General features: G+C 41.9%; 1 protein-coding gene across 4 annotated transcripts in view; it reads left to right on the forward strand.

Moving 5' to 3' along the window:
* The window catches only part of HTT (huntingtin), a 4,811,037-nt gene that overhangs the window by 2,287,739 nt on the left and 2,507,902 nt on the right, over nucleotides 1-15,396 (forward strand). For all 4 annotated transcript variants that reach the window (XM_044062924.1, XM_044062926.1, XM_044062925.1 and 1 more), the window contains one exon: nucleotides 9,211-9,434. In XM_044062924.1, coding sequence (XP_043918859.1) covers nucleotides 9,211-9,434 — 224 coding nt within the window. The remainder of the gene's footprint in view (nucleotides 1-9,210; nucleotides 9,435-15,396) is intronic.

Below are 15,396 nucleotides of genomic sequence, written 5' to 3' on the forward strand. Positions count from 1 at the left end.
TACAGATGCCCAAGAGGCAGATCTCAGCCCCAAGGCTCCTACAGACCTAAACAATGGGGTGCTTCAGCCCCCAAAGGAGGAAAAGACAAATCACAACCTTATAGGAAATGGTCACAATGACTTCCCTCTGCAAATGCCAAGCTCTTACCAGTTGACAGCACCCCTAGGGGGAAAGCTAGCACTTTTCTCAAAAAATTGGCACATGATCACCCAAGACCAGTGGGTGTTGAATATAGTTTCTCAAGGGTACAGGTTCCACTTCCACACGCTTCCGAAACCAAAAGGTATGCCAAACCTGCCACCAAACCAATGGGCAGAGGCACAAAAACAGATTGCTGCTCTTATGGATATGGGAGCTATTCAAAAAGTTCCACAAGAAGAACAGGGCCAAGGACTTTACTCACGACTTTTCTTAGTATCCAGAAAAGACAAAGCCTGGAGACTAATACTGGACCTGTCAATCCTAAATACTTTCCTGGATGTTCCAAAATTCAAAATGTTAACACTACAACAACTTCTGCCCATGCTGGGCAAGGAGGCTTGGCTAGTTACTTTGGATCTCAAGGAGGCATACTGCATGTCCCAATCAGACAATCGTGCAGAAGATACCTCAGATTTATAGCAGGCTCAATGCATTACCAATTCTCTGCACTGCCCTTTGGCTTATCTACTGCACCCAGGGTCTTCACAAAATGCCTGGCACCAGTCATTGCATTTTGCAGACAAAAAGGAATTCAAATATATCCCTACTTGGACGACTGCCTTATTCAAGCAGAGAGCAAGGACATTCTTCTAAAGCACCTGGCGTTTGTAAAAAGATTGCTAATTTGCCTAGGGTACACAGTAAACAAAAAGAAATCAAAACTAGTGCCCTCTCAAGAGATAATATTCCAGGGTGCAAGCTTAAATACAACTGCCCAGATGACTTATCTCATGCCAGACAGACAAAGGCAACTGACTCATTACTTTCAAATGATGGCATCAAAGACTGAGCTCCATGCAAGAAAAATTCTGCAGGCCCTGGGTTTCATGGCATCTTGCATTCTACTAATTCCATATGCCAAACTGCATATGAGGAAACTACAATGGTATCTAAAAAGTGTTTGGACTCAGCATTGTCACAGCCTAGAGACAATCGTAACCTTGATATCCCTGCCTACAACAGGAGTTTCGATGGTGGTCCCAGGCCTGTCACCACAACAAGGGACAGCCTTTCACCTTACCTACAGCCAGGCAGACAATAACAACGGATGCATCGGATTATGCCTGGGGAGCACATATGGCAGGAAAATGTATTCAGGGCACGTGGCCCAAGGAACAAATGCATCTTCACATCAATCAAAAAGAGATGCTAGCTGTACAGAATGCCCTGACATCCTTCAAGGACCTAATACATCCAGGACAATTATTAATAAAGACGGGCAATACCACAGTTATGTGGTAGATAAACAAGCAAGGGGGCACACATTCCTACCCCCTATGCAGGCAAGCCATGTCTTGGTGGAACACAGCACTGATCTACCAGGTACATCTGCAAGCACAATTCCTGCCAGGAACAAAAAATATACTGGCAGATGAACTAAGCAGAAATCTCATGGATCCTCATGAATGGAAGCTAAATCCACAAGTGTTCAACATGATAACAAGGGAATGGGGATGCCTAGACACAGATCTTTTTGCCTCCCCTCACAATTGCCAAATACAGAAATTTTGCACAAGGACTTATCACTCTCAAGCATGAAAAGTGGATGCTCTATCTTTCAGCTGGAAAAACCTGACAGTCTATGCCTTCCCTCCGATGCCTCTTCTCACCAAGGTGCTTCTAAAAGTCAGACAAGAGAGGCCAAAAATGATCCTGATTGCACCAGACTGGCCACGCCAGCACTGGTACCCAATCCTAAAGACTTTGTCCCAAGGCCCACCTTGGCCTCTACCTCAAATCCCTCATTTTCTGACACAGCAAAACAATCAGATTCTGCACAATCAACTCAGAACCTTAAACCTGGCAGCATGGCAGATAATGTAGCCACTCAGACTGCACCTCTCTCTAAAGCTGTTATGCATGTAATTTTGGAAGCCAGGAGACCCAGCACTAGGAAATGTTATGCAGAAAAAATGGAAGAGATTCTGTGCTTGGAACTAGGCACAAGGGCTCGACCCACTGGTCCCTAATATACCTCAGATTTTGCAATACCTGACTGAGATGTTGGACAAAGGCCTATCTTTTTCATCTATTAAAATCCATGCCTCTGCCATTTCAGCTCATTACAGTACGGATCCTCCTATGTTTTCACATCCTCTACTACGACAGTACTTCAGAGGGGCAAAGAATATAAGACCCCCTAGGAGAGCACCAGTACCTACTTGGAACCTCAATTTTGTTTTAGAAAAACTAACACTGCCTCCATTTGAACCAGCCAGCACAGCTGATCTAAAATTCTTGTCATGGAAAACTGCTCTGCTCCTAGCAATAACTTCAGCAAGAAGAGTCTCACAGTTACAGCCATTGATGGGTGTGGAACCTTTCCTCATTTTTCACCAGGACAGGGTTTCTTTAAGGACGAACCCAACATTCATGCCAAAAGTGGTCTCCAATGTGGCCTTAAACCAAACCATTCATTTGCCTACTTTCTACCCAAATCCCCAGAATAAAGGGGAAAGACTTCTGCATGCTTTGGATATACACAGGCAGCTATGATTTTACTTGGACAAAACAAAAGCTTTCAGAAAAACTGAGCAACTGTTTGTAGCATATGCTGCAGGATCACATGGAAAACTATTACAAAGCAGAGAATCACCAATTGGATTGGACACTGCATCCGCTTCTGTTATGCACAACATGGCAAATCTGTGCCTAAGGGCATTAGGCCTCATTCTACCAGAGCAGCAGCCACTTCAGCAGCTTTCCTCAGAGGGGTACCAACCAAAGACATATTAGAAGCTGCAACCTGGAGCTCAGTGCACACTTTTACCAAGCACTACCACCTACCTCTCTACTCCAGATCCAGAGCAGGCTTTGCCACTGCAGTTCTGCAGGGCTTGTTAGCCTCGCCAAATCCAATCTAGACCCAGCCACCCAACCTCAGCTTTGGGATTCTACCCAAGTGTAATGACTGCAACAGTGAAACACGATGAACATAGTACAGTTGTGTACTTACCATAAATGTAGATGTTCAAGTGTATTCACTGTTGCAGTCCTGGTTACCCACCATCCCCCTCTTTGCTGGCACTATTCTGTACTTCTCACCTCTATACAACCTATGTGGTGTATTTGCTTTTAGATGAAGGAAATGTTTATAGTAGTATATGCATGGTTGTTTGGCATATTTTTATCTTTTCAGCCTTCATATCTGGGGGCACCTGACATCTGGGGCAAGAAAAACTGAAGAAAATGGCGTCGGTTGCAACTTTTATACCCCTGGCACACTGACGTCAGGGAAGAGGCGACAGCAACCGACGCCGGACCATGACTTTGGAACTCGGGCCGACTGCGGGTCGCCTGCCAGCAGGATAACCCAAGTGTAATGACTGCAACAGTGAATACACTCGAACATCTTCATTTGTGGTAGGCACACAACTGTACTTTAGGAATAGTATTGGACCACAAAGGGTGCAAAATTGTTTGAGATTCGTGACTACATTCTCTTTAGACTGTGAAGCCCTGATCACAATACTGGGCAAAAACTGACAGTTGTTACTGTCAGATAGGGATATACAAGGAAAGTTGGGAGATAAACTGCTGGTCACCTGGAAAAAAGGAAGGAACCTTAAAAAACTTGCTGAAAGTAGTAACAGCACTTTTAGAGGCACCCCAGGGACATTTAAATGTGAGGCATGTAACCAGTGTCAACACATTGCTACAGGGTCAAAATTTATTATTAGGGGGCGAGAATATTTCCTGAAGAACAAGTTTAATTGTAACTCCAAAGCTTTAGTCTATTTAGCATCATGTCAGTGCTGCCCTAGTTTTTGTGTAGGCAAGACTGACCGTAAGTTTAAGGAGAGGATTTACGAACATGTTTATTACATTAACAAAAGGAAAATGGAGAGCCCATTATCTAGACACTGTATTGAGAACCCTAACCACAGTTTCAAATTTAAGGCCATTGATTCAATCGAGATGAATAGTAGAGGAGAGGCTTCTACACTTATGCTGGAGAAATTGGAACTTTTGTGGCAGCTTAGACTCAATGCATGCTTCCCACCGGGCTTGAATGAAATGACTTCCATTTTGTGTGTGCTAAAATTAAAGAGTCTTAAGAGATAGTAGCTGTACATACATTATTTTTGTTGAACAATTAAATATTAGATGTTTATTAGCCCTAGGGACATATTAATTGCTAGGTTACACCCACCTTATATAGGTTAAAACATACGTAACACAACACATTTTTTCATGAAAAGACTACTACTTCCACGGATCCCTGAATATTATTAATAAGTAAAGTGAACTAACTATGATTTTAATTAATATTATTTAATGTACTACATGTTCCGTTACAAGATAACAGAACTTTGGTTTTCTACAAAATTAAGGCACCTATTTTATCTAGTTATTTAACAACAACAAACTGTTTGTTTTCAGTGTTTTAGGATTATACCTTTAAATTATGTGACTGTGCTTAATTGGTTTAATTTTATTAACAAGTATGAGTCACTAGGATAGTATTTAAACTTGCTTTTTCTTTCTGAGCACCATTGTCTGACAAAGTTAGGAGAAGCGTTTCCTAATGAAATGCGCTTTACACTTTGTGACTCTGATTCTGTGCAGCCGGATCATTTTTAACTTTTTATTGCTTGGCAGTTACCGGAGTGTGTCTTGGACTACTGTTTGCTGTAAGCTTGTTTTATTCAGCTATTAAACCTTGTTGGACTTTGCAGAGTACGCTCATCTTGTTTTGTGCTTACTAGATCTAAAAAGAGGGAAGAAACTAAATTGTTATCTCTGGTTTTAGCGACATTGTCCTAAAAGGCAACAAGGGCAGTTGTGCTATGATCTGGTTGAAAGCCTTATTGGGTAGAGGTTAATAGAATTTCTTGGAGTAAGTATTGTAAAAGCTGTTTATGAATACATTTTCGGAAAGGGGACAGGATTGCAGTTGTCCTGACGTTTATTTCATTGGAGTCTCCCCCCAATGAAGAGGAATGATGTAAATTTTTTTCAGAGAGATGTAACATATGACTCATGAATGGATCAATTGATCAAGATGGAGATTGGGTAGGCAATAGAGGGGTCAGCAGTCTTTAGATATTCAGATGGGAGATTGTCTACAGAGGGTGACTAGGGCTTAAGTTTGTGTAATACATTTTTATATAGCAAGTAGAGGCAGATTTTAAGTTGAAAATGGCATTGTTAGAGCTTTGAAATTTGTCGGGGGTGGCAGGATTCTGTAGGGAGGATTGGGTGAGGGTAGCTATTGAGTGTATAAAGTGAGAGTTAAATTTAGAAGCAGTTTCTATTGGTGAGAGGTCTGGACAAGGGTTAGGGATGCTAGAAATCCAAGGATGTAATATTTTCCTGATATTAGGCAAACATTTGGGAGGGTTGTGTTTTTTGTTATCCTGTGGGTTGAAGTAATAATATTTCTTATCAGCAGTAACTTGTTTTTTGTCATGTTTCAAAGTTGTTTGTAGGTCTGTAGGTAAGCTTGGGATTTGTATATTTGCCAATTTCTCCAAACTGTGTCTCTTATATGTTAATTGCCTACTAGAAAGGGATAGCCAGGGTGATTGGATGACTTCAACTCTTATTTTTTTTCTTGTAGGAGTGAGGCTATTGAGAATGTTAAGAAATATTGTATTAAATTTTTAGCACAGCATTATCCAGTTTTAGGAAATAGAGAATGGACCAATTAATTTTATTAACTGTGCCATTAAAGATATTTGAATTTGAAAATTTAGAGGTTACGATAGTCTGTATAAATGTGCTACTGATTTGGTGAGTTGTTAGTCTATGAACATAGGTGGGAAGGTGATCACTGAGGGAGTTTGGAAGGGTTGTTGGAGAGTCGTAAATGTTTGGATTTGAGACTAGGATCCAGTCCAGAGTAGAAGTTATGAGTTGTTTGAAACCATATAGATTGATACTAGTGGAAGGGTAGTCCGATGTGAAGATTTGCCAGTTAATATGTACATCACTAAGAATTATTATTTCATGAGAAATGGAACTAGATACCCAGTGTAAGATGCCTTCCAGAATAGGGATGTTATTTTCTGGGGAATATATAGGGCAGTTATACATAGTGTTTTATGCTCATTTAATTTGCAGTTTGAGACAAGGATCTCAGCAGGGAGGAATTTAAGTAGAGAAATAAGGGGAGGAGAAACAGAGATATGGTTAGAAATCATGATTGCTACACCACCACCTTTTTTATTTAATCTGCCAGAGCAGATGATAGTATAGCCGGGCGGAGAATTTCAGAGTTTTCTATATGTGGCTTGAGCCAAGTGTGTGTAAGAATAATGTGTGGGGAATAATGAGTGATCCAGGAATGAAATTCATAGACTGTTTACTATACATTGAATATTCATGGATATGATTTCCAGATTTTTAGTAGGTAGTGTTACAGTAGAAGAGGAAGTGGGTGTTGAAGAGAGGCAGTATGAACCTGGGTTTGGGTGGACATCTCCACATAATGTGATCTTTTACAGTATGCATACACTAGTGAGGGTTTAGGTATGTTAGTGTTAAATTTAAATTTTACCGCTATGAGTTGGGAGAAGGGTTAAAAATGTTATATCTGAAAAGGAGATAGGGATGTAAGCCAAATAATTTAGGATACCTACATATTATCGCAACCAGATTTTTGCGATAATACGGCTTGCTTCCCTGTGTGTGACTGTAACCATAAAAGTATGCAGAATCACACAGGGAATGTTATCTTTAAAAAAAAAAACACTTTGTCGAGGTAGGAATAGTGTAGTACTTGAAAAATGACTGCTTGTTTGAACCTATGCCGTTTCCCGACATCATGTCAGTCATAGTACGTTTCCAAGTCCTGTTATGTGTGCACACAACACAGCAGAAGTATGTGAAATAGAGTAATTACTCTGAATCACAATCACAGCACCTCACTGAATGTAAACAGTTGTGACTAAAGTATTGTGTTTCTTTCTGGCTTGGTCAAAACTCGATCCTGAAAAGACATAGTGACAGCAAAGACAAGTTCTCCTTTCAAGCGATGATATTTTGTGGCCGGATGCAAAGAGCCGCCTCTGCAGCATATTCCCTTCCCCAGAACTAGCAGCCCAAAAGGGGTAAGAAGCAACTGACAGTTCACACCCCATACAAAAAGGGGAAAAATGTAACATCTACAGACGTGATTCATTTATTGTTAAACACACATCACAGAGCATAACACTCCGGTGGCCAACACTGCTGCTTCGCAACCAACTTCCAGAGCCAGCCACTACATTTTTCCTGACATACTGCTCGGGTCCGTCTCAACTCCGATTTGCAGGACAGTGCAAAAAAGCATGCAGGTTATACGGTAAACTGTCCCAAATCATGACATTAAGGACAACGACTCATTTGTCCATAATGTCATAATTGTCAGAAATTACCAGAGAATTGGAAGCTGGTTGCAAGAGAATTGCAAACATCTGGTATGTATGAGCATAATCTGGCAGCATTGGCTGACAAAGAACGTTCAGTGGACAGCTTTGCCAAGAAGCGACATGCCGCCAGTAAAGAGCAGAAAGAACAGTATTTTTTTTAGTTTGTGTTGATAGACCTCCAGAAAACAACCTGGTTTAGTAAAGAAAATACACTGTTTTCCATTTCAACAACATCAACGAACAAATATAGTGATCGGGAAGCAAGCCGTGTTATCGCAAAAATCTGGTTGCAATAATACGTAAATACCTAATTTAGAAGCAATAGTGATAGTGAATTGCTGGCAAGTGACACAGGCAGTGTGAGTAAGGGTAGGGGAGTGAGAAATAGGGATGCAATAGGTATCATATTGCATGTAAGGTATGATAGTTGTAGGAGTAGATGTGTGGATAGAAAGATGAGGAGCGTATTTGTTGCGTGTTAGAAACAGTCTTCAAGACAATGATGGAGAGTAAAGGGTATATGTAAAGATGATTAACGTTATAAAAGGAAATAAAAAGAATGTCTTTTCTGTTAATGTATGTTTGCCCATGTCTTAAGTGATAATTTAATACAGGTGTTTAATAGAAAAGAAGAGGAGGGTTACCTTGTCCTGTTTCTATTTTCATTTTGGCTGAGGTGCGTATTTTAAATATTTGATAAGACGGCCATGGCGGTGCAGCGGTTAGCGTTGCTGCCTCACAGCAAGAAGTTCTCCGGTTCGATCCTTGGCTGGGGTGCCTTCTGTGTGGAGTCTGCATGTCCTCCCTGTGGTCGCATGGGTTTCCTCCGGGTGCTCCGGTTTCCTCCCACATCACAAAGACATGCTGTAGGTGGATTGGACACTCTAAATTGGCCCTAGATGTGAGTGTGTGCGTGTGTGTGCCTTCTGTGGAAGGTTGGGTGCCGGGCTGGCAACTCGACACCGTAAAACTCCATTGCCAGTCACAAGCAGACAGGTGATCCGCTGTGGCGATCCCTAACCGGGAAAAGCCGAAAGAAGTAGTAGTTACTGCATTTTTGGTTGAGGACACCTTGATGTCCTTTTGGGACATTCTTGACTTAAATTGTCATCTTCTAACCAGAAATTCTCAATATGATATCTATCTGTAATTATCTGTTTAGAATATAGGAAGTTTTGTGCTGCACCTGTTGTTTTAGGTGTTTCATAGTTTCAGATGTACAGTTCAAAGGAACTTTGCAGACTTAGGCCTTGAAGACAGTCACTTGAACATTCACACATGCACTTCCATTTAAGGTTAAGAGTTGTGTGCTTTAGAACACTGATTTCAAATATTATAAAGGCCAGGTGTATTGCATTTTTCTTTGAGTTGTATATGAGGTAATTTGAATGTAATAATGTGAAATAGATATTTTGAAAAAAAATAAAATAAAAGATTGCAAAATGTGTGGAGAACATGTGAATATCTGGACCACAGCAAGTAGCTTCTTTAATGACCACAGCTTTTAGTCTTTGCCCCTTGTCTTCCCCTTTGTAAAACTGTATAAAACTTGGGTCCTGTTTCTTCTGAGCTATATTAATCCAATTATTTGTACATTTGCACATAATCTTTGTAACTGAAGAATAATCGTTATATCTTTGCTCTCAATTGTAGCTGCTTAAAACGCTTTTTGGGACCAACTTGGCATCACAGTATGATGGATATTCCTCTAATCCTAGCAAATCTCAGGGTAAAGCTCAGCGCTTAGGCTCTTCCAGTCTGAGACCAGGACTCTATCACTATTGCTTCATGGCACCTTACACACACTTTACACAAGCATTAGCAGATGCCAGCCTCAGAAATATGGTGCAGGCTGAGCAGGAACAGGATACATCTGGGTAAGTGCTTGGTTGTGTGAAGTTTTTTTTTTTTTTTTTTTTGCATTCATTTTGATATGAGTTGATTATAGCCAAATATGCATTTTTTATACATATTATACTGTGGAATTTACAAGTATTCTGATGTCTCAACCTTTATGCCTGTTTCCCTATGTTCTCCTTAAATCTCTCAAAACAACTGCTTTATGTCTGTACCATGTGTTTTTGAATTTTGTTACCATTTTGATGCAACTACCTCTTTAGGATGGCTTCCCCAATTATATGCTGTCCTTTCTGTAAACAATGTCTTGTATTGTGTGCTGCCTTGCATTTCATGTTCAAAGTGTGTGTTTTTGGTTGTGTATTTGTGTGTATATTATTTAAAGAACCCCTTAGTATTCTAATTTTCTGTATATATGTGCATGTTTTTATGTACATATAGAATGTATACATGTATGTGTATTTTTTTCTGAAGCAATGTACCCATTTTTTTTGCTGTACTTAAATGTTTGTCATTGTCCTCTTCGGACTTCTTTCTTCAAGATTAATGTTAGATTAATTATTAGTGATTCCGTTTTTATATGTTTATGCGTTTTGTGCTGGAAATGTGCACTTTTTATTCACTTCTGTGCATCTTTACAGTTCCGAGTAGTTTAGTGGCTTGGAGGTTAAGTTTTTTGCCTCGCAGTTTTTGGTTCCATGGCTTATTCCTGACATTTGAGTAGGGCATACCTCCCGACCGTACTGAGTGACTCTGTTTTTACCGAGTTTTGGGGTCCAAATAATGGGGTGCCACGATTCCTGAGTGGCACCCCTTAATTCCCGATTTTTTCCCAGCTGTTTTTTTTTTTAATTTTGTTCTCTTTCTCTTTTTGAGCTGACATCATCATGTGCGTCATGACGTCAGCTCCGACAGCCTGTCGGAATTGAGCTCAAGGGCTCACATGCATGCATTTCCTGGTTGCTACTGTTTGAATGAATTAATCTACAAGCGGGAAGGAAACCGCGTCTAGCCGTCCAACTTTCTAGTGAACGAAGTTATTTTCATATCAGTTGGCTGCTGCAAGAGTCCAGCTTTTTAGTGAAGAGCTGCTTCTGAATGGTATTCTTGATGTTCATCGTGTTTCACTGTTGCAGTCATGACTGTAGGGTTCTCTCCTGCTGGCAGGCAGTCCTCGGTCGGCCAGAATCCCAAAGTCTGGGTCCAGCGTCGGCTGTTCAACCATGCTCCCTGACGTCAGAGCGCCAGGAGTACAAAGCTGACAGCCGACGCCATTTTCTCCAGTCTTTCTTGCCGTGCGGTGATAGCAGTTCGCAAGTGCCGGTCGGCTGACTCCTGACGATTTTTTCTGATAAACTTCAGTCCGAAGACTTTCTTCTCCACTCAAAGCTAAGTACCCCGTTGGGGAAACTTTTTTCTTGCTCCAGTCCGATGTCAGAAAAAGTTAATAATTGCATTTCATGTGGGAAGCAAATACCTCATAAGGATTTTCATTCTTACTGTATTCCTTGCTTAGGCCCTGACCACGACGTAGCTAGTTGTCGGTTTTGTGCTAGATTCAATCAACGTACAATTAAACAAAGTTACGATTTTGCTTTTCATTACTTCAGTAGGCACTTTAACTACAAAATGTCGTCGGATACAGTTCCGGCTACCGGAGTTCACAAACGTCGCAAGGATAAAGACAGGCCTCCGAGGTCCAAATCTGATGATAGCGCACAAGCGGAGCCAGCTTCAGGTTTGGCCATCGTCAGTGAGGCGCTTTTGCAGCCCCTGTCGTCGGCCATTTCAGAACCGATGGCCGAAACGGACTCTCATGAGGAGCCAACAAGGCTTTTAAATATCTCCATTGCAGGACCTTCGGACATTGCTCCTTCAGATGGGTCCGGAGCCGCTGTGCAGGTACCGGCTTCCGAAGGGGTTTTCAGGCCTACTCAGCTTATAATAATGGCAAAGCCAAAGACAAAGGCAAAGACTCCATCTAAATCAAAGACTGCAACACAAGCCTCTTCTGAACCGGCTCCCAAGTCACAGAAACAGTTACTCAAGATGGCGGAGGATTTACTTACTATGATTAGGGGTTCACATCCCCCTCCAGATAAAAGGCCAAGGCAAGATGTTTATTATGATTCCTCTGATCAGGCTTCTGTTTCTTCAGTTTCCTCTTCTGACCAGGAATATTCTTTCCCTCTTATGAGGATTCTGATGCTGAGGAATCTATTCCCTAAGCTTCTCCCCCTGAGGATTTCTCTTTTGGGGAAACTTTGCATGAAATGAGGGAACATTTCCACTGGGAAGGACAGGAGTATTCAGAATCTAAGAAAAGACTAAGGGATTTTCTTCTTCTCCCCCAACATAGACCCCTGGCTATTCCTCCTGTTTTGGATATTGTGGATGATGCTTTTTCGGAGGCTAATTTAACCCCTGATTCTTTTCCTCCTGCTCCTGTCAAGCCGGATAGATATTACAGGGTTCCTGATTCCCACCAGTTTTTATACAAGAACCCTTCTGCTGACCCTGAAACCATTTCTCAGGGCCGCAAGGGAGTTAAGGCCGCTTCTGCCAAAAATCCCATTCCCTCTGAAAAGGACTCTAGATCTTTAGAAAGATGGGGCAAAAAGGTGTACACTTCTGCTACTCTATCGATCAGGGCTTTAAACTGTCAGTTTCATATGCTGAAATACCAGCAATTTCTCTTGTCTGTTTTAAAACCAAAGCTTTCTTCCATTTCTGCCTGTGCAGATGATAAGGAATTACATGACTTATTGCATGCCACTGAGCAAGTTGGAAAGCATGGTTTACACTGTGGATTTGATGCCTTGGAGGCTTCTTGTAGGGCTGCTGCCTCCGGCACAGTCATTAGAAGGCATGCATGGCTAAAGGAACAAAATTTGCCAGAACAAGTGAAAGCTAAATTATTGGATGCTCCTGTTCAGCATAATGTTTTGTTTGTATCAAAAGCTGAAGAAGTAATTAAAAAGATGGAGGATAAGGCGAAATCCATGCAAACAGTTAAAGATTTCTTACAAGTACAGCCACCAAGATTTAGCAGTAATTGGCCTTCTAAAAATTGGTCTTTTCCCACTTCAGACAGGCCTCAGAGAGGTAGATATAGACGCTCCAGAGGAAGGCTTCAAACACAAGGTTCTTATAGACCAAGACAGTGGACTGCTTCCACCCCTAGGGGAGGAGAGGACAGGTCACAAACTCATAGGAAACAAACTCAATGACTTCCTCTGTTGGGCTGCAGGAACTTCTTGCCTGGAAGCCCCTCTCGGAAGAAAACTCTCTCTTTTTTTATCATAATTGGACTCATATAACACAAGACAAGTGGGTTCTGGATGTGGTTCTAAGAGGTTACAAATTCCATTTTCATACCCTGCCAAGGCCAAGCGGATGGCCAGACCTTCCAAAACATCAATGGACAGAGGCCTTAAACCAGGTGGAAGCTCTTTTGGCTATGAAAGCCATAGAACTGGTTCCACTTTCAGAGATGGGACAAGGTTTTTACTCAAGGCTCTTTCTAGTCCCCAGGAAGCAAAACTCATGGAGACCCATTCTGGATCTGTCAGTCTTGAACACCTTTCTAGAAATTCCAAAATTCAAGATGCTTACTCTCCAGCAGCTACTTCCAGTGCTGTCCAAAGATGCTTGGATGGTAACTTTGGATTTAAAGGAGGCATATTTACACATTCCTATCAGGCAGGAACGCAGAAAATACCTCAGGTTCAAGGCCGGAGCGAGGCACTTTCAATTCTCTGCACTGCCCTTTGGATTGTCTACTGCGCCCAGGGTCTTCACCAAATGCCTGGCTCCAGTAGTAGATTACTGCAGACTCAAAGGGATTCAAATTTACCCTTATCTGGACGTTTGTCTAATTCAGGCAGACAGCAAGGATGTCTTACTCCAGCATCTAGAATTTATTCAGAACCTCCTCAAGTTCCTGGGTTTCTCTATAAACATAAAAAAGTCAAATTTGACACCCTCACAACAGATAACTTTTCTGGGTGCTCTTCTAAACACTACAACCCAGATGGCATTTCTAACATCCGAAAAACAGTTACTGCTGGCTTCAACTTTCCAAACCTTGGCAACTTTAACTCCGCTATCTGCAGGGAGATTCCTGCAGGCTCTGGGTTACATGGCCTCCTGCATCCTTCTCGTACCATATGCAAGACTACACATGAGGAAAATACAGTGGTACCTAAAAAGTGTATGGTCTCAGCATTGCCACAGTTTAGACATACTGATCTCCGTCCTTCCTTGCCTTCAAAAGGAATTTCTTTGGTGGTCCAGGGCATGCACTCTAAACAAAGGGAAACCCTTCTGTCTGCCTCCTGCCACTCAGATTCTAACCACGGACACCTCGGATTATGCTTGGGGAGCCCATTTTCGGGGCAACTGTCTGCAGGGCCTTTGGACAAAGGATCAAAAGCACCTGCATATCAATTTAAAGGAAATGTTAGCCGTCCAGGAAGCCCTACTGGCCTTCAGGAATCTTTTACATCCAGGACAACTACTAATACGGACAGACAACACCACAGTTATGTGGTACATAAACAAGAAAGGGGGATCTCATTCCTACCCCCTTTGCAGACTAGCCATGGATCTATGGAACACAGCTCTAGCTTGCAATCTGGACCGTCAAGCTCAATTTCTACCAGGGAAGCTAAACTTCCTGGCAGACAGTCAGAAACCTTTCGGATCCACACGAATGGATGCTGGACACCAAAATATTCAGGATGATAACAGCAGTCTGGGGATGTCCTCACATAGACCTCTTTGCATCCTACCTCAATCATCAACTACAGAATTTTTGCACCAGGACTTTCCACAAAGAAGCTTGGAAAGTGGATGCCCTATCATTCAGTTGGAGGAACCTTTCGGGATATGCCTTTCCGCCTCTTCCTCTTCTTCCACGGGTATTATTAAAGAGAAAACAGGACAAGCCCAAGATGATAATCTTGCTGGCCCCAAATTGGCCTCGACAGTTTTGGTACCCAACTCTAAAAAACCTATGTCTGGAGCCCCCTTGGGTTTTACCTCAGTCTCCGAACCTTCTGTCCCAACATTAGGGTCAGGTTCTACACTCTCATGTCAGAACTCTCAGCCTGGTGGCCTGGTTAATCCAGGGCCTTTGATTTTTTTCTTTCCTACCCAAGCAGGTTATGGATGTCATTTTGGAAGCCAGACGTCCTAAGTACTAGAAAATCTTATGCAGGAAAATGGAAAAGATTTTGTTCCTGGATGCAGGCTCAGGATTCTGATCCTCTTCTTCCGAACGTTCCTTTAATTTTACTTTACTTGACAGAGCTCTTACATAAGGGCCTCTCTTTCTCTTCCATTAAGATTCATGCCTCTGCTATTTCTGCTCATTATAATACAGACCCTCCAATCTTTTCCCACCAGCTCATGAGACAGTTTCTCAGGAGAGCTAAGAACTTAAGACCTCCTAGATCTCCTCCCATTCCTGCTTGGGATCTCAACTATGTTTTGGAAAAACTGACCTTGCCTCCTTTTGAGCCTGCCGCCTCTTCTGACATCAAGTTTTTGTCTTGGAAGACAGCTATTCTGTTAGCTCTAACCTCTGCCAGGAGAGTTTCAGAGTTACAAGCTCTTATGGCCGTGGAGCCTTATATTATTTTTCATCAAGACAGAGTGTCTTTGAGGACTAATCCTACCTTCATGCCTAAGGTGGTTTCCAAAGTGGCTTTAAATCAGACTATCCACTTGCCTACCTTTTTCCCCACTCCTCAAAATAAAAGGGAAAGGATCTTACATTCCTTGGATGTACACAGACAACTACGTTTTTACCTGGACAGAACCAAGGACATCAGGAAATCAGAGCAATTGTTTGTTTCTTATGCTTCAAGTTCCCAAGGTAAAGCCATTTCAAAACAGACCATTTCTAAATGGATTGCTCATGGAATCAGATTTTGTTATTCTCACCATGGAAAGCAAATCCAAGGGAGTATACGGACT

Source organism: Protopterus annectens, chromosome 2.part1 (assembly GCF_019279795.1).
Source record: "Protopterus annectens isolate FY-2018-M chromosome 2.part1, PAN1.0, whole genome shotgun sequence".
Lineage (NCBI taxonomy): Eukaryota > Metazoa > Chordata > Ceratodontiformes > Protopteridae > Protopterus > Protopterus annectens.